Raw genomic sequence first — 20,175 nt, forward strand, 5'->3', positions numbered from 1 at the left:
TTTAAAACTAGACCCCTAAACGAATTCATCTAGGGGGGTACTGCGCATTCTGACCCCACAGTTTTTGAATTAATCTAAACAAAGCAGAAGGAAAAAAATTACGATTTTTATTTTTTTGGCAATTGTCATTTTTTTAAGTCTTTTTTGTCCAGCACACGCAAGAATAAAGACTTTCACCAAAAATGGATAGCTCTGTTTGTCCCATGTTCAGAAATATACCCATTTGGTCCTAATCTGCTTACAGGACACATTGCCCACTTGTGCGGAAAAAAAATTGACTCCTTAAAAATAATCCCCCCCCCCCCCCCCTCTGCACCCTTTTTGGCTTTCCCCAAATCTTAGATGAAAGTAATAATGCAAACTGTGTGGTCCGCAAAAAGAGGTAACACCAGGGGCTGGTTGGGATGGGCACATGGGGCAATAAAACTGGGTATCCCTCCTCTCATGCTTTTTTGGGCGGTATTTCCTGACCTCAGCGGCGGGGATGGGGTGTAAAGTGGCGCTCTGTGAGCCTTCGTAAGCTCCCTGAGGTGCGGCGGTCTCACTCAGAAGACGCTCAACAAGCTGCTCCTGGAGCTGCATGAAGCCGAGCGTTCCCGGGGCTTCTTGTAAATTGCGTATTACAGGTAGCGGTCTGAATAACGCCGGGCTCACACGGCCGGATGTGGGATCCACTTGCGGAGGCCCGCAGCGAATCCCAGCTGTGAGCCCGGCCGTGGCCCTATGTACGGCCGCATAATGTTGTGCAAATAACTGCCTACTCACACAGGCGGTCATGCACAATTACGCCTTTTTTTGTTTATATTTCCCGCGCCGTTGCTTATCAATGATGCGGCTATCTGCAGCTCGTACACAATGTAGTTACGTATGGGCTGCGGGTGTATCCACGACCGCAGAGCACAACGGGCTCAATGTTAAGGTATCCGCGATAAAATACAACATGCTGCGTTCTGTTTTCTGCGAGTGGATTACATAATTCCGACCCGGCAATGTGAGCGGAGTTGTGTAATCCAGTACATTTGATTGTTCCGTGTATTACCATGGATCAGACGCATGTGGAATCCGTAATTCCTATCCGTTCGTGTGTGACCGGCCTAATGGTAGATCACTACCTTTTTATCATGTGACCGGGGACCGCTCAGCGAGGCCACCGCTCACTGCTCCAGGTCCTCGGTGATGTTTGGTCATCGGGAGCAATGAGATTTTATATTTCCTCGGCTCCCCAGCTCCTGCGCATGTGTCTGGCATCTTGCCGGCGGGCGCATGCGCAGAAGCCCAGGAAGGTCCATAGAGGAGGATCGCATCGGGGTTCAAATACGGAGGCCTCCGGTAAAAAGTTTCATCTCCTCTCACCAATCGCATCGCTGGGGGAGATGAAACTTCAACTTTCTTTTTAACCTTTACATGATCGCCATTATCCATTGATAACGGCGATCACATGACCAGGGTCCATTCACTCCGGCCCCCCGTGACACCTCCAGACTTTCGGCTGCCTTCGGTAGCCAGGAACAGGGAGATTTTAAATTTCCTGGGCAATCCTCGACTTTTGCGAATGCGTCTGCCATTATGCTGACAGGCGCATGCGCCGAAGCCGGGGTAAGGCCCGCGGATAAAGATCCCATTGTGGGACAAATCCGGGGACCTTAGTTATGTAATTTCATCTCCCCTCACGGATACGATCTGTAAGGGTAGAAGAAGCTTAAAATTTTTATTTTTACTTTTTTTAAACTTTCCATGATCACTGTTATCTGATGGATAACATTGATCATGTGACCGGGAATCACATACAGCGGTCCTCGTTCACATCTCCCTCGGCTATCTTTGACAGCGGGGTGCAGGCTGATTTTAAATTTGCCAGGCTCTCCGACTTTCTGATCATGCGCGCCACAGAGGCGCATGCGCGGAAGCCCGTGGCAGGTCCAGATTGCCACGAGACATCACAGAGGATGGGGGTGAGTATTTTCAGCTGTCCCAATGGATCCGATCCATAAGGGAGGCTGAAACTAACTTTTTAAAAAAAACTTTTCCGTGATCGCCAGTATCCATTGGATACTGGCGATCACAGGCCCGGGGACTTCTCACAATGATCCCCGGTGACATCTCCTGCCTCCCTGCTACCTAAAGGAGCAATTACATGGCAGAGAACCAATGATGTCAAAGAGGGAGCGTCTGGGACTGTTGTATCTTGTCTCCACCACAAGAATGGGTGGAGATGTGGGATTGTCCTGGGGGAGGTATAGTTTACACCCACAGCTGCTGATTGGCCTCCTCTCTCTATCTGCTATCATCCTTCTGGCACGTAAGGTCCACGTGTAATCTCCTGTGGCCACTGCTAGCCCCGTTCAGCCCCATAAGGCAGCAGGGGCGCATGCCGCTGCCGAGAGACACACACAGGGTAGCGGAGTAGCCCTCAGCGGTCGCATCCCCTGAAGCTGCAGAGTGCGGCGGTATGACCACATCCACTGCGGTGAGCGGTGGTACAGCAGGGGGGAGGACAATGTCGCCTGTGGCAGTGGGGTGGGCATGGAGCGGAGGTGTTAGCAGACGGGGCAGCGTGGAAGCTTGCAGCGGCCGCAGCCACCACAACAGCGCCTAACAAGTTGGAAGCTGAGGGGCGTTACATGGGTGGTAACAAGACGTTACCTGTCACTGTGGACGTCCCCACCCATTCTTGTCATGGAGACAAGATACACAGTACCGGAGTGTCCTTCATTTGGAAACCTTCAACATGCCGTGATCAACATAAATGGTGGCATGTGGGGGGATAAAAGTGGGGATCAGTGTTCTGACTGATCCCTGCTATTGCAGCAGAAGGTCGGCTGTCAGTCACAGCCAACTCCCGCTGTGGATGGTGGGGGTCTTCTCACCGAGCGCATACATATACGGAAGGGGTTTCAGATCAATCCTCTCTTTACCACAAGCTCCCCATAAGTCCCTGCTCACAAACAGAAGAATACAGATTATCGGACCTGTTGCAAATGCTTTCCCACATCCGCCATGTTCGCACTGGTACGGTCGGTCCCCCGTGTGTGATCGTTCGTGGACCTATTAAATACAAAGTTACATTGTGTAAAAGTGTTAATAAAGCTGGAAGATCCAAAAACATGAAGAATTAAAGAGCACAAAATATAGAAAATCCTCAGTGAAGATCAGTCAGGGAGTCTCATCCTCTATCAGCGCACGGGTTCCTTTGCCGTAGACTCCGCTTGAAACGGTTCTACCCAGATTGACTTATCATCTGTCCACAGCATAGGTGACGAGTCTGATGGGTGGGCATCTCAGCATTGAGAGCCCTACTGATCCCTGGAACAGGGGTCCGGCGTCCCCCTCTTCTTCTCACTGCACCCCCCACAGCGACGTGGAAACGGAATGGATTGGCGTTCACGCATGCACAGTGCGCTCCATTCATTTCAATGGGGCTGACACAAATAGAGTACAAGTGCTTGGCTGTCTCCGGCGGTCTCATTGAACTGAATGGACCCCACATGTGTGACTGCCGCTCCATCCAATCTCCTACTCACAGTGATCCAGCAGTGAGGAGAGGGGGAAATGGGAGCCCTCTTCTCAGGATTGGTAGGGGTCTCAGCAGCGAGACCCCCACCAATCAGAAATGATTTATTCTGGGAGTAGGTAATAAACGTTAGTCTTGGCACAACGCCTCTAACTATGCAGAGAAACATGGGGGACCCGTCACTCAGAGGTCTGGAAGAGGGGCGACAACCAATGTGGGAGCTGTAGTGCTGCCATGTTGGTTGTCACACAACTCTCTGAGATAACCAAGAAATGGTTAAACAGCATTTTTATTAACTTTTATGATGAAAAGCCCCTTAAGAAGGGAAAACAATTACACTGAAGTCAGTTCAATGCTGTGTATGAAAGGTCAGACCTCAGCGGAGCCCCCGTGCCGGACCCCGGCTGCACTGTGCGTCTGCCTCCAGCAGGGGTTACAGCCAGTAATGGGATACGATGGAAGATTTCTGCACTTTCCATCACTACAATCAGCCTCCCCCCAGCCTGATATGGGGGACAACGGGCTCCCCCTATTACCTTCAGGTGATGAGCGGTAGTGTAGAGCTTCCCACAGCCCTCGTAGTCACAGCGGAAAGCTTTCTCATTGGTCTGTGGAGGTTTAGCCGTCACTCGGGGTCCGTGTCCTTGTAAGACAATCTGCAAAGTAAAGGAAAATGTCAGCAACAATGACAAGAAAGCCATCCGTGCTGCCAGCGCAGCGGGGCGGGCATCGAGGTTACGGCACCAACCTGCATCTTCTTCTCCTGCTCGGATTCGCTGATTAGTGCGCTGCTGCTCACATTGTCGCCTCCTTCAATAGAAACCTGAAGTGAAGTAAACACGGACATCACTCCACCCACCGTCGACGTTTAGTGGTTGGCTGATAATTTGACATTAATGCCCTTTACCTTGGCTGCATACTGCTCCAGAGCGCTGATGGTGTCCGGGTCAATGGTGGCCTCCGCTGTGTGCAGACCGGCCACTGTGCCGTCCGCCTGAATAGCGAGGATGGTGTCCGGCTGCGGGACCTGGACGGCATGGTGGATGTACGCCGTCGTGCCATCTTCTAGCTGCACCGCCTGCACCGAGCTCTGGTCATAGGAATCTGAGAGAAAGCAAAGAAGTACTGCAGGAGGCGTACAGCAGGGGGCGGTATGACCAACCAGCCGCAGATCTAATGCATAATGCCTGGTGCAAGAAATGCGACTGACCGCTATTCTGTCGCCATAACTTTTTTCCAGTGAACGGACCTGTATGAGGTCTTCATGTGGCTTCCGTCACCTACATTTTATGTGTTTTATTGTTAAAGTGGTGATTATATGTACACAAACATATACATCCCAGAGCCAACTTATTAGAGCCCCATCTAGTGGCGCGTTGGGCCTCGTTTGGCCAACAGAACCGCAGCAATGCTTCGAGGCGTCCATCCACAGGTATCAGAGGCTGCCGCTGCACCAAGAAAACCTTCCCACACCATTACTCCACCATCTGACAGGAAGGGGTCAGCGATTCATGCTGCTTGCATCAAATTCTGACCTCCATCAGCAACAGAAATCTAAATCCATCAGACCAGGAATCGCGAGAGGAGCGGGGGCTCTAATAAAGGGGCTATTCAGAGTACATACATACACAGTGTGATGTGTGTGAAAGGGTTAATGCCGTCCAGATCATAAAGCTGCATTCAGTCTTTACCTTTGGTGGAGTGATGGATGTAGGCGGTGGTCCCGTCTTCCAGCTGTACTGCCTGCCCGTCTTCCAAATGCAGAGAGTCTAGAAGGAAACAAACATTATGACTGTGGGCACTGATGCCCTCTACTGGTGCAGTTCCTTGCAGACGCGTTCCGCTGCTCTCTACTTCTTGCAGTAGCAATGATGCCTGGACAACAGTGAGATGTGAGCGCTGCCGGTAAGTGGCTGCAGGGCGTCAGGGGCGCCATCCTGCTGCAGAATGTGGAGGGCAGCTGAGAAGCGGGCGCTGTCGGGACGGGAGCAGCGGGGAAATCGCAGTACGGCGTTTTAGGTTTTTCCACCACAGTGAGCATCTTTCCAAGATCATCGCCTGCCCGGATGGGAGTATCAGAGGCTCTTTGTGGTGACGGCACTCACCACTCTTAGGGACGTGTTGGACGTAGGCCGCGGAGCCGTCCTCCAGCTGGATCACTTGTCCTTCCACCAGTTTGCCATCTGCAGATATGAGATTGTTAGTGACAGTCCGCTCAGCAGAGCCGGGCGAACGCGCACAGAACAGCCGCACTCAGTACCTTCAATACCTTTTGCGTTGTGCTGTATATACGCCGTGGAGCCGTCCGCCAGCGTCACCGCTTGTAGGCTCACCCCTTCCATGGTGTCCATGCTCTCCCCATCTGTAGAAGGACAAACCCCATCACTATACATCAATCACTCATCACCCCGCAGGTCCTTGTATTCATTCCCCTCAGACCCCTTTCTGATACATTGGGGTACAATTACAGGCGCCTCCAAACAGTCACCGGATGGCTGCGAGCAGGGAGATAAGCCCCGTGTCCTCATGGACGCTGCACGTCTGAGCCGTAAGGTTACTGGCTTCCTCAGGGACGGCCGCGATCCGTGGAGTGTTGTGATGGGACGTGCGACACTTTACACTAAGGCCGGCCTCACATAACCCGATTTAAATTGCGTATTCCGTTATCCCCGTCCACATGGGCGATCCATGGTAAAACACGGGCACTGAACGACATGTATTATCAAATTTTCCTTCATACATGCAGGTGCGAATTGCGTGCTCGCCGGCGGAAGAAAAAGCGCAGCACGCTCTATTTCACCGCAGATTCCGCTTGTCTTCTGCATCCAGATGTTTTTTGCACGGAGCGCCCGGCCGTTATATAGCCGAGCGCTCCGAGCGGGGTATGGAGAGCAGAGCTGGACCGCTGTGGTCTTCACACCCCGCCTGCCATCAGAGAGCGGGATACAGCTGAAATGATAGTATGAGCTGTATCCCGCTGTGAATCCCTGATAAGGCTCATCGTCAGCACGCTGAAAGACAACGGTGAGCGACGGCTGAACGAAAACTGCCGGATGTCAGCGCAGCTACACAACGATTATCACTCAAAAGACGCCTTTTGAGCGAATTTTGAGCGATAATCGCTGTATCTAAATGGGCCTCTAAGCTGCTTTAATTAGACAGAACGATTATCAATCAAGCCAAAGTGCAGGATAATGGCAGCCTGAAGGGATAAGCCTCTTCGAATAGCCTCAGACTGCGGCGACGGAAAGCAGATTTTGCTTAAGAAAAAAATGTATTTACTTTTTAAAAATTGGTCTCCCCGTAATCGTAGCGACCCGCAGAACGAAGTCCGCACGTCGGCATTACTGCTCTGCCAACATAAACCCATCAAAAAGGGCGCAACTGCTTTTTTTTTCACTTCTCTCCACTTAAAAACGCCTGAATGCTTTCCTGTACATCATCCGCTACATGACACGGTACCAATATATATATACAAACAGAGCAGACTGTTAGGGCAGCAGTGTGCAGCGCTCTCGCTCAGGACCTGAAGGTTGCGAGTTCAGTCCCCGCCTGGTTCAGGTAGCGGCTCAAGGGTGACTCAGCCTTCTGAGGCTGGTGGGTACTCATTACATAAATGACCTGATAGCGCTGCGGAATAAGTTGGCGCTACACAAATAACAAGATTTATTTATTTTTATAGTTTTTTACAACTCCTCCTGCGGCCATGTCAATGGAAAAACAAACAAGTTATGGCGGGAACCAAGAAGTGAAAATAAGGTGAGAAATCTCTGGTACTGAAGGGGTTAATCAAAAGGTCGTACATTTTTTTTGCAAAAATCTAACACTAAAATGTGAAACTTTTTTACATCATAAAAGTGATGCAGCGCCTCCGATAAATCCCCCCTCCCCCGCGGCGTAAGGCTGCCTGTCCACGGCCGTGACGGAATATCGCTAGTGACATTCAGCCGCGGGGGAGGAGGGGGGAGCGCTGACAGGTCTCCGCGATCAGCCTATACCACATGTGTCAAACACAAGGCCCGCGGGCCGAATCCGGCCCGCTGCCTCATGTTATGTGGCCCGCGGCATACCGACGGCCGCTCACCACTGTAGTGATTACCAGCTGGGGTGCCCCAGCTCCCCACTTGTAATCACACTGACAGCGCTGATCCCAGCGCACACTCTGACATGAGAATCCTTCTCCCCTGAGTCCCCTGCTCTTCAGTTCCGCAGGAGAGGACTCAGGGAGGAAGCGTGCTGTGCTGCACAATGTGCACCCGGGCGCATAGGAACTTTTTCCACAAGGCTTTTGCACTATTGAGCAATTCCAGCAACGTGATTGGTTGTCTGGGTTGGCTGATTCACAGTGATTGGTTGTTTGGGTTCGCTGATTCACCAAGCAACCAATCAGGTTGCTGGAATTGCTCAATAGTGCAGAAGTCTTGTGGAAAAAGATAATATGCCACCCGGGCTCAGCACGATCCGAGGAGGAGCGGTGCTGACAGCAAGGAGGAGGTAAGCATATGGCTGGGGAAGGGGGAAGTTAATATTGCTGCTGGGGGGTGGGGAGTTAATATTGTTGTTGCTGGGATGAGGTTAATATTGCTGATTGCTGCCGGGGGTGAGGGGGTTAATATTGCTGGTGTGTTGGGGGGGGGGGGGGGTGAGGGGGTAAATATAGCTGATGTGTTGGGGGGGGGGGTTAATATTGCTGCTGGGAGGGGTTAATATTGCTGCTGGCAGGGGGTTAATACTGTTGCTGGGAGGGGGTTAATATTTCTGCGGGGGGGAGGGGTTAATATTGCTGGGAGGGTTAATATTGTTGCTGGGTGTGGGGGAATAATATTGCTGCTGGCAGGGGGTTAATATTGCTGCCGGGTTGGGAAGGGGATGGGGGGTTAATATTGCTGCTGGGAGAGGGTTAATATTGCTGCGGGGGTGGGGTGGTAATATTGCTGGTGGGGGTTAATATTGCTGGGAGGGGGTTAATATTACTGCTGGGTGGGTGGGGGTTAATACTGTTGCTGGGAGGGGGTTAATATTGGTGCGGGGGGAAGGGGTTAATATTGCTGCTGGGTGGGGGGGTTATATTGCTGCTGGGAGGAGGTTAATATTACTGTGGGGATCGCTATTACTAATTGGACCACTGTGGGGGGCAATATTTTTACTGGGGCCACTATGAGAGTCACTATTATTACTGCGACCACTATAGGGGTCACTATGACTACTGCGACCACTATAAGGGTCACTATGACTACTGCGACCACTATAGGGGTCACTAGGACTACTGCGACCACTATAGGGGTCACTATGACTACTGCGACCACTATAGGGGTCACTATGACTACTGCGACCACTATAAGGGTCACTATTAGGGCTCGTTCACACGGGTGTAATTGCATTTTGGTCGCACAAATACGCTATGTATTTGCGCAATCAAAAACCGCTTATGCTTACGTATTTGGGCATGCAGAAAAGAACGCAGATGGGCCACTGAAATGGTGCGCAAATATGCAGTGAATACATCGGTTTCCTGTGCATTCGCCACGTATTCACTTCAATGGCCTATTGGGGTGCGTAGTAGGTCCTGCTGTGTGAAAATATGCATCATATGAATGAAATTACTGAGATCAATGGTTTCCATTCACTGCATATTATGTACGCAAATACGCTGGTGTGAACGGACCCTTACTGTACTGTCTTACAATCGGCCCTTTGAAGGTCCCCATAAGCCTGATGTGGCCCTCGGTGAAAATGAGTTTGACACCCCTGGCCTATACAATAGATAGGCTCACTGCGGAGAATCGCGGCAAATCACAGCATGACGCAATTTTAATCCCACGAGCGGAGAATCGCCATGACTCTCCGCTCGTGGATGTCGGGCTGCGCCATCCATAGTTAGCCTATAGAAAGCTTTTCATAGCGTGATCCGTGGGCGGTTTATGGCTGCGGGTCACACTATGATTATCGCCTGTGGACAGGCAGCCTAAACCAGTATAATTTATGCACCCCCCCTCCCCAGACAGGGGGCACTAATTGTAGAATAGAGCACTGAAGTGGGCATCACTCGCAGACACTCGGGGGATTTGGCGCTGGGGTTCGCCCCTTATTGCCCACCCACCCGTGTTCTCGTACTGCGCCCCAATCGCGCTGATAACCACTTTTATCCCGACGTCTCACAGACTCACCCATCGAAGATGAATGGAAATAAAAATTACCGTCGCCGGTCACGGCCTCAGTCAGGCACAGCGTTACATGGCTGCCGTCGCCACCTCCTCCGGCAAACTCCGTCATTCCCTGAGAGTCGCGGTTTATCTGGGCGAGCAGCATGGTTTTACCTGCGGAGAAACAAGAACATCCCGTTAATTATGATGCAACGTCCGGCCCCACTTGTGTTCTAGAAACTTCCCAACACACTTGGTGCCCCAACAGATACATGCTTCCTGTCAGTGAACAGAAACCTGTCTGCTTACATCCATCCTGCTGCAGTGCTGCTCACAGAGCTGAGGGATAGTTACTATGTATCAGTATTCTACCCTAAAAGGTACCTGCAAACAGCCAATGTGGGTGGTAGCCGTGCCATGTCTGAGCGACTAATCCCTCACTTATCAGCAAACCAGAAGCCAAGTGTCTGTTGGCCGCGTGGACAGGAGCGTCTGGCGGAACGATCTTGGCGCACTGGATGAGCGTTGCTCCAGTGTTTGGGCCAGAGGCGACAGTCGCTGGTCCGGCCGTCAGGCACTAATGCGCCCAACAGTCGGACCGCGTAAAAGTATCTTTATCGTCCAATTATACCAGCAGCCAAAGAAGAGAAGCCTTCGGGCTGCGGGCGGCAGGAAGCGACCCGACGCCGCCACCATACCAGCGGGATAGTTATCTGTATGTCGGAGGTGAGAAACAAAGGGACGAGACGCGGAGAGCATGTGGACCATGGCACTCAATGGCGCAGCACGCGCTCCCGCGATTATCCGCACAGGCGCTATTCTCATCCGTTTTTTTTTTTTACAAAATTCACCCATTCAAGTCAATGAGGAGAGAAAACAAGCGGACCGTAATCAGGGTCCGCCCGCGCCGACAGCTTTCATTTTGTCAGACAGGCAACAGCAATATCGTCACAAGAAAATCGTGTTCCCGCGATTTTTGTGCATTATCGCAAATTGCTATTTTTTTTTCTTGCAAGAGATCATCTGAGAAAACATGGCTAATGTGAAGGAACCCATCGGAAACCACGGGCCTCACATACAGGAGTTTTCTTGCGCTATCGCATCGCAGCAAAATAGCACAATTTTGTCCCCCGTGTGAAAGCAGCCTAAAGAGCCAGGAAAAAAAATGTCCCAGTGTCCGTTTTTTTTGCAGATGTGAAAAACACACCCATGGCTTACAGAGGAAGAAAAAAGACACGCGGACCAAACATGGAGGCCCACAAAGCTGAAGCGTTATAATAGGAGTGGCTGATATGACATATATAATGTCTCTGGAGATGATAGCAGTACTGGAGCGTTATAAGAGGAGGGGCTGATATCACATATATGATGTCTCTGGAGGTTATATCAGTACTGGAGCGTTATAATAGGAGCGGCTGATATCACATGTATGATGTCTCTAGAGGACATATCAGTACTGGAGCGTTATAAGAGGAGGGGCAGATATCACATATATGATGTCTAGAGGTTATATCAGTACTGGAGCGTTATAATAGGAGCGGCTGATATCACATGTATGATGTCTCTAGAGGACATATCAGTACTGGAGCGTTATAAGAGGAGGGGCAGATATCACATATATGATGTCTAGAGGTTATATCAGTACTGGAGCGTTATAATAGGAGCGGCTGATATCACATTTATGATGTCTCTGGAGGTTATATCAGTACTGGAGCGTTATAATAGGAGCGGCTGATATCACATGTATGATGTCTCTAGAGGACATATCAGTACTGGAGCGTTATAAGAGGAGGGGCAGATATCACATATATGATGTCTAGAGGTTATATCAGTACTGGAGCGTTATAATAGGAGCGGCTGATATCACATTTATGATGTCTCTGGAGGTTATATCAGTACTGGAGCGTTATAATAGGAGCGGCTGATATCACATGTATGATGTCTCTAGAGGACATATCAGTACTGGAGCGTTATAAGAGGAGGGGCAGATATCACATATATGATGTCTAGAGGTTATATCAGTACTGGAGCGTTATAAGAGGAGCGGCTGATATCACATGTATGATGTCTCTAGAGGACATATCAGTACTGGTGTGTTATAAGAGGAGCGGCTGATATCACATATATGATGTCTAGAGGTTATATCAGTACTGGAGCGTTATAAGAGGGCAGCTGATATCACATATAGCAGAGAGCTAACAATAGTTTGTTTTTCCCCAATTGATTTTAATGTGGTGAAACTCCACAGTATACCACTAGGGGCCACTACTACTGCTGGGGCCACTGAGGACAGTATTACTACCAGGGCCACTGAGAGGAGCCACTATCACTACTAGGACCACTGAGAGGAGCCACCATCACTACTAGGACCACTGAGAGGAGCCACCATCACTACTAGGACCACTGAGAGGAGCCACCATCACTACTAGGACCACTGAGAGGAGCCACCATCACTACTAGGACCACTGAGAGGAGCCACCATCACTACTAGGACCACTGAGAGGAGCCACCATCACTACTAGGACCACTGAGAGGAGCCACCATCGCTACTAGGACCACTGAGAGGAGCCACCATCGCTACTAGGACCACTGAGAGGAGCCACCATCGCTACTAGGACCACTGAGAGGAGCCACCATCGCTACTAGGACCACTGAGAGGAGCCACCATCGCTACTAGGACCACTGAGAGGAGCCACCATCGCTACTAGGACCACTGAGAGGAGCCACCATCACTACTAGGACCACTGAGAGGAGCCACCATCACTACTAGGACCACTGAGAGGAGCCACCATCACTACTAGGACCACTGAGAGGCGCCACCATCACTACTAGGACCACTGAGAGGCGCCACCATCACTACTAGGGCCACTGAGAGGCGCCACCATCACTACTAGGGCCACTGAGAGGCGCCACCATCACTACTAGGACCACTGAGAGGAGCCACCATCACTACTAGGACCACTGAGAGGAGCCACCATCACTACTAGGACCACTGAGAGGCGCCACCATCACTACTAGGACCACTGAGAGGCGCCACCATCACTACTAGGGCCACTGAGAGGCGCCACCATCACTACTAGGGCCACTGAGAGGCGCCACCATCACTACTAGGGCCACTGAGAGGCGCCACTATCACTACTAGGGCCACTGAGAGGCGCCACTATCACTACTAGGGCCACTGAGAGGCGCCACTATCACTACTAGGGCCACTGAGAGGCGCCACTATCACTACTAGGGCCACTGAGAGGCGCCACTATCACTACTAGAGCCACTGAGAGGCGCCACTATCACTACTAGAGCCACTGAGAGGAGCCACTATCACTACTAGAGCCACTGAGAGGAGCCACTATCACTACTAGAGCCACTGAGAGGAGCCACTATCACTACTAGAGCCACTGAGAGGAGCCACTATCACTACTAGAGCCACTGAGAGGAGCCACCATCACTACTAGGGCCACTGAGAGGAGCCACCATCACTACCAGGGCCACTGAGAGGAGCCACCATCACTACCAGGGCCACTGAGAGGAGCCACTATCACTACTAGTGCCACTGAGAGGCGCCACTATCACTACTAGGGCCACTGAGAGGCGCCACTATCACTACTAGGGCCACTGAGAGGAGCCACTATCACTACTAGGGCCACTGAGAGGAGCCACCATCACTACTAGGGCCACTGAGAGGAGCCACCATCACTACTAGGGCCACTGAGAGGAGCCACTATCACTACTAGGGCCACTGAGAGGAGCCACTATCACTACTAGGGCCAATGAGAGGAGCCACCATCACTACTAGGGCCACTGAGAGGAGCCACCATCACTACTAGGGCCACTGAGAGGAGCCACCATCACTACTAGGGCCACTGAGAGGAGCCACCATCACTACTAGGGCCACTGAGAGGAGCCACCATCACTACTAGGCCCACTGAGAGGAGCCACCATCACTACTAGGGCCACTGAGAGGAGCCACCATCACTACTAGGGTCACTGAGAGGAGCCACCATCACTACTAGGGCCACTGAGAGGAGCCACCATCACTACTAGGGCCACTGAGAGGGGCCACCATCACTACTAGGGCCACTGAGAGGAGCCACCATCACTACTAGGGCCACTGAGAGGCGCCACTATCACTACTAGGGCCACTGAGAGGAGCCACCATCACTACTAGGGCCACTGAGAGGAGCCACCATCACTACTAGGGCCACTGAGAGGAGCCACCATCACTACTAGGGCCACTGAGAGGAGCCACCATCACTACTAGGGCCACTGAGAGGAGCCACCATCACTACTAGGGCCACTGAGAGGAGCCACCATCACTACTAGGGCCACTGAGAGGAGTATGATTAGCCCAGTAGGGAAATTTTAATTGGTATGAAACATTTTTACCCTACTTTCTATTGTCTAAACCCGGGGCCTCTTATAGTCTGAAAACAACGGTATATACAGCGTAAGGCTGGGACAGCGACACAAAAATATCGATAGTTGATAGTAACAACTATCGCTGAACAAACTATCGATCGTTGTAAAATATCGCTGGAAAACTATGGATATTTCGATATGTCGACTTTATTAACTGCTGTATAAAAATAATACCGGCCCGGGGATAATAAAGCAACAATCAGCAAAAACATGTGAATTTATTATTAACTTCTAACTATTAATAACATGAAAATAGATTAGAGATACAGATGAGAATAAACAATTACAGACGAAACATGGAATTAAAAGAGGTCTATGAGAAGAAGTTCTTTATCATCGGCCCCAATAATCGTTATCTAGTATTAATTTGCCGCCCGCTCTCCTTCCAGCAGACAGAATCTCACCAGCTTGAATATATGCAGCTCTTCTTGTACTTGCCTGCGGTATATTACATGCCTTCTGGGATTGGGGGGGCCGATAGAAAGGCCCCCGTGAAGTAAGTTCACAAACTATTTCATTGTTCATCTATTCCCCGGAGCGCTGGGGATTTGTATTTGCTATATCTATTTGTGCCCTCCGGTGTGTGTATGCCCGCAGCCGCCACATGACGCTCTCCTGACCGCCACACGACGCTCTCCTGACCGCCACACGACGCTCTCCTGACCGCCACACGACGCTCTCCTGACCGCCACACGACGCTCTCCTGACGCGCTGTCCTATCTAGACCAATCATGCGCATTTAAAGTTTTTCCAGCTGATGGCAATCTTTGGTGTTTAATACGTTGCCCATCTGGATTTTGACGCACCGGTGCCCCCTAGGGGTGAGTCTTATCCTAGTAATACATCTTATCTCTTCCCTGCTTGCTGATTATTGTTAATAACCCCAAATACAGAGGATATAAGAAGTCTTCACACCCCGTGAAAATGACTTGTCCTGAATCATTGCAGATGTATGTCCACCTCCATGTGAGCCGTTATCTGGACAAGCTGAAGTCATTTAGGGTGGTAAGATAACTGTGGTAGCCTAAATCTGCACCCCAAGACTGCTGATGCCGCCTCTGACGTTATGTTGGCATTCAGTGTTTGGGGCCGGTGTCCATCAGCACGGCACATCATGACTTTGTAATCTTTGCTCACTCTTCCTTGCAGAAGCTCCAAGGCCGTCAGATTGTGAGGGCATCTCATGAGTAGCGCCCTCTTCAGATCTCCCACAGATCTACAATGGGGTTCAGGTCAGGCTCTGGTGAAGCCATTCTCTTGGCGATTTGTCCGTCTGCTTTGGGTTGTCGTCGAGACGAAATTCCATTTCATATTCAGCTTTTCAGCCGAAGTCTGACAGTTTAGAATCATAGAATGGTAGAGTTGGAAGGGACCTCCTGGGTCATCAGGTCCTCCAGGGTCATCGGCTCCTCCAGGGTCATCGGCTCCTCCAGGGTCATCAGGACCTCCAGGGTCATCGGCTCCTCCAGGGTCATCGGCTCCTCCAGGGTCATCGGGTCCAACCCCCTGCTCAGTACAGGATCACTAAATCATCCCAGCATGGACTGATATTTGGGACTGTCCAGCAGAACAGCCTCCCACATAATGCTGCCCCCACTATAGTCACTGCGGTCTGGGGGTCTTCTGGTGACAGCAGGGTTGGCTTTACACCAAACATGCCTTCTGGAATTCTGGCCAATAAGTTCCCACTCGGTCTCATCAGACAGAACACGTCCCCCTGAGACTTCTGGCGGACGGGATGGAGGTTTTGGTAAAACATTGCGGGACTTCTGTCTTATCCCTCTCCCCAACAACCCGGGCATATGAAGAACATGGGAGATGGTTGTCACATGACTACACAACCAGGACTTGCCAGAAACTCCTGCAGCTCCTCTAATATTGCTGTTAGCCTCTCGTACCAACCTTCTTCTGGTCTTTTCATCAATTTTCAAGGGGGGTCCAGTTCTTGTTGATGTCTCTCTTGGGCTATTAATCCCCTTCTTGCTGAGGGTTTCTCCTGTGCTCCATAGTATATGTAATGCCTTGGACATATTTTGGCCCCCTCCTCCTGAGTGACACCTTCCAACAATCAGATCCCTTTGATGTTCTGTAAGATCTTTACAGACTAACTAAGAAAATGTCAGGAAAATTCTCCTAGAAGAGTCGAACTTCATATGGGGGACCCAGAGTCCCTGTAAATAATGGCAGCGGCGTATGGACTACTATCTATATGGAGGTTAAGTGTGATTGGCTAATTCTGGACACAACCCCACCTCCAAATATAAGAGGGTGTGAACACTCAGGCCACTCCCTCACACACTATCTGTTAGCGCAGCTCTGAACGCTGTAAACGACAGTCTGTGTGAGAGCCGCATTATTTTAGACTACCTGATATATCTGGCGTCGCCCGAGTTAATTTGATTAGGGGGTGTATATATATTGTTCGCAAGGAAAATGTTATGAAGTCAAAGATACTTTAGAATTACTGAGGAATAAAATATGTATACACACAGAGGAACGTTAGATTCTCCTCAGGCTGCATGTACTGATGTCCCTCTGCAGAATGTGCCGCCCCTCCCTCTCTACTCATTTAGGACCTAAAGAGTGCTCGCGCCAAATTTGACACTTGTACGACACCAAGAAGTTACATTACATAGGGGGCACTTACTGTTGCACTCCGCATTGACTAATCGAGTTGTGCCCTCTTTACTTTTCCTATTTAGGACCTAAAGAATGCCCTGCCGAATTTCATGTTTGTACGACATCGGGAAGTTAGAGACTTAGTGGCGAGACAGTCAGTAAGTGAGGGCTTTCACCTTTATATATATATTTCTAATTTTTCCACCCTAAAATATTTCAGTTTGTTTTTCAACGGGATTGTACAGATAACGGGTCGCATGGAGGGGAGTACGTCTAAAGAGATTCATCTTTGTGGGATTGTGTAACATGACAAGAACCTGGCATTATAACAGGGGGTGTAGACTTTATATCCACTGTATCATCACGTCTCGTATACAGCATACTCCACACCGTTACATTGTAAGAGTCATGTGACTATTCTGTATAAAATATATCCTTCTGGTCTATATATCACATATTATGGGGGCGTCACGCTGTGTACTCCGGGAGTGTACGATATTACATGTATGCTCATTGTCCAGACACCCCGCCCCAAGATGAAGTCGTCGTGTTACTGCTGACCCCGTCCTGCGGCTCCATCTCAGAAAGATCTGTAGATGATGAGCGTTGTGGTGATTAGATGAACGGTCTTGTGGTTCCCCCCTTGGCCAATAAGAGGCTCTCGGAGACTCTTTGTGTGTAGTGACCTCTTCTTCTACTTGTAGAGCTTGTTGGCCACTAGACGCCTCTACGACGCAGAGAAGAGATTTCACCAGAGGGGGGCGCATTATTGGGATGTGAGAAGCTGGAGAGTCGTATCGATGAACTGTCCCCACCTGGCCCACCTGTCCAGACTGTTAGGGGGTGTTGGGACCAGTGGATGGGGGCACACAAGGTGACCGGCTCAGGACGCCCCCTACAGACCACCAGTAGAGAGGAGTTTCTGACAGGACTGCTAGGAGGTGTTGGGACCAGTGGATGGGAGCACACAAGGCAACGGGGCTCAGGACGCCACCCTACAGACCACCAGTAGAGAGGAATGTCTGACTAGACTGTTAGGGGGTGTTGGGACCAGTGGCTGAGGGCACACAAGGTGACCGGGCTCAGGATGCCACCTACAGACCACCAGTAGAGAGGAGCATCTGACCAGACTGTTAGGAGGTGTTGGGGCCAGTGGATGTGTGAGGGCACACAAGATGATCGGTCTTAGGACGCCCCCTACAGACCACCAGTACAGAGGAGTGTCTAACCAGACTGTTAGGGGGTGTTGGGACCAGTGGATGAGTGAGGGCACACAAGGTGACCGGGCTCAGGACACCACCTACAGACCACCAGTAGAGAGGAGCGTCTGACCAGACTGTTAGGAGGTGTTGGGACCATTGGATTTGTGAGGGCATACAGGGTAGCTGGGCTCAGGACGCCCCCTACAGACCACCAGTAGAGAGGAATGTCTGACTAGACTGTTAGGGGGTGTTAGGACCAGTGGATGTGTGAGGGCACACAAGGTGATCGGTCTTAGGACGCCCCCTACAGACCACCAGTACAGAGGAGCGTCTAACCAGACTGTTAGGGGGTGTTGGGACCAGTGGATGGGGGCACACAAGGTGACCGGGCTCAGGACGCCCCCTACAGACCACCAGTACAGAGGAGCGTCTAACCAGACTGTTAGGAGGTGTTGGGACCAGTGGATGGGGGCACACAAGGTGACCGGGCTCAGGACGCCTGACAGACCACCAGTAGAGAGGAGTGTCTGACCAGACTGTTAGGAGGTGTTGGAACCAGTGGATGGGGGCACACAAGGTGACCGGGCTCAGGACGCCTGACAGACCACCAGTAGAGAGGAGTGTCTGACCAGACTGTTAGGAGGTGTTGGAACCAGTGGATGGGGGCACACAAGGTGACCGGGCTCAGGACGCCCGACAGACCACCAGTAGAGAGGAGCGTCTGACCAGACTGTTAGGAGGTGTTGGGACCAGTGGATGGGGGCACACAAGGTGACCGGGCTCAGGACCCCCGACAGACCACCAGTAGAGAGGAGCGTCTGACCAGACTGTCAGGAGGTGTTGGGACCAGTGGATGGGGGCACACAAGGTGACCGGGCTCAGGGCGCCTGACAGACCACCAGTAGAGAGGAGCGTCTGACCAGACTGTTAGGAGGTGTTGGGACCAGTCGATGGGGGCACACAAGGTGACCGGGCTCAGGACGGCCTCTGCAGACCACCAGTAGAGAGGAGCGTCTGACCAGACTGTTAGGTGGTGTTGGGACCAGTGGATGAGGGCACACAAGGTGACCGGGCTCAGGACGCCCGACAGACCACCAGTAGAGAGAAGCATCTGACCAGACTGTTAGGAGGTGTTGAGACCAGTGGATGGGGGCACACAAGGTGACCAGGCTCAGGACGCCCCCTACAGACCACTAGTAGAGAAGAGCATCTGATCAGACTGTTAAGGGGTGTTGGGACCAGTCGATGGGGGCACACAAGGTGACCGGGCTATGGACGGCCTCACAATCGCATACAACAGTAGGTCCCCCCTAGCAGTGGTACAACGGACAATGACAGCTCGGCGATATGTCCATGCCCACCCGTATCACATTATGTATCCAAGCTAGAGGCAATACCACAGGGTACTAGAGCCTCCATGCTCACCTGTATCACATCTTGTATGTATTCTATATACTCCTGTCTATTATATACTGTACTGCAGTTGTATTATTATGTCCTATGGTGTATTATTTTGTACCTTCCCGGCTCTGATGTCACATACTGTATAGCGCAGACTGTATTATAGATCACGCTGCATACGTCCTCAGTGTGATGTGATATTTTTTTTTAATCCTATCTATCTATATACACACACACACATATACACACACACCTCTGCATTATATACTGTAGTGCTGTAGATATGCTGACGGGATGATGCGGTATCCCCCGGTGATGATGTGAAGATGCCTGTGAAGTCATACACGCTGTATATGACGCTGCATCCGCCTGCAGTGTGATATATATCTTCCCGTGTATTACACACTGTAGTGCTGCGGTGTGTTATGACATGCTGTATATATCTCCCCCTGTAGTATTGCAGTGTATTATTATGTCCTGCGCTGTATTATCACACACTGTATATGAGGCTGTATCCGCCCGCATTGTGTATATATCTTCTCCTGTAGTATATATTGTAGTGCTGCGGTGTATTATTACACACTATATAGGAAGCTGTATCCGCCTGCAGTGTGTATATCTCCCCCTGTATTATATACTGTATTGCTGCAGTGTGTTATTCTGTACATCCCCGCTGCTGCACCCTGTGATATCCCATGCTGTATCCGCCCACAGTGTATATATGTATATATACAGTATCTCCACCTGTATGATATACTGTAGTGCTGCGGTGTATTATTATGTACATCCTTGCCGTTGCATGCTGTGATGTCACAGACTGTATGATATATGACTGTATCCGCCCACAGTGTGCTATATATCTTCCCGTGTATTATATACTGTA

The 20,175-nt window shown here is 50.7% G+C and overlaps 1 protein-coding gene across 4 annotated transcripts in view; it reads right to left on the reverse strand.

Annotated features, from left to right (window-relative positions):
• ZNF143 (zinc finger protein 143) overlaps positions 1-20,175 on the reverse strand; it is a 50,037-nt gene that overhangs the window by 21,763 nt on the left and 8,099 nt on the right. Inside the window, exons 2-9 of one of the 4 annotated variants that reach the window (XM_066583650.1) lie at positions 9,709-9,828; positions 5,781-5,873; positions 5,617-5,694; positions 5,203-5,280; positions 4,419-4,615; positions 4,260-4,334; positions 4,048-4,167; positions 2,970-3,045 (exon numbers count right to left, since the gene is read on the reverse strand). In XM_066583650.1, the coding sequence (XP_066439747.1) occupies positions 2,970-3,045; positions 4,048-4,167; positions 4,260-4,334; positions 4,419-4,615; positions 5,203-5,280; positions 5,617-5,694; positions 5,781-5,873; positions 9,709-9,828 (837 nt within the window). Of the gene's footprint in view, positions 1-2,969; positions 3,046-4,047; positions 4,168-4,259; positions 4,335-4,418; positions 4,616-5,202; positions 5,281-5,616; positions 5,695-5,771; positions 5,874-9,678; positions 9,829-20,175 lie in introns of all 4 variants that reach the window. The other 3 variants (XM_066583649.1, XM_066583647.1, XM_066583646.1) reach the window with 3 other exon arrangements.

Source organism: Eleutherodactylus coqui, chromosome 11 (assembly GCF_035609145.1).
Source record: "Eleutherodactylus coqui strain aEleCoq1 chromosome 11, aEleCoq1.hap1, whole genome shotgun sequence".
In the NCBI taxonomy this organism is placed as follows: domain Eukaryota; kingdom Metazoa; phylum Chordata; class Amphibia; order Anura; family Eleutherodactylidae; genus Eleutherodactylus; species Eleutherodactylus coqui.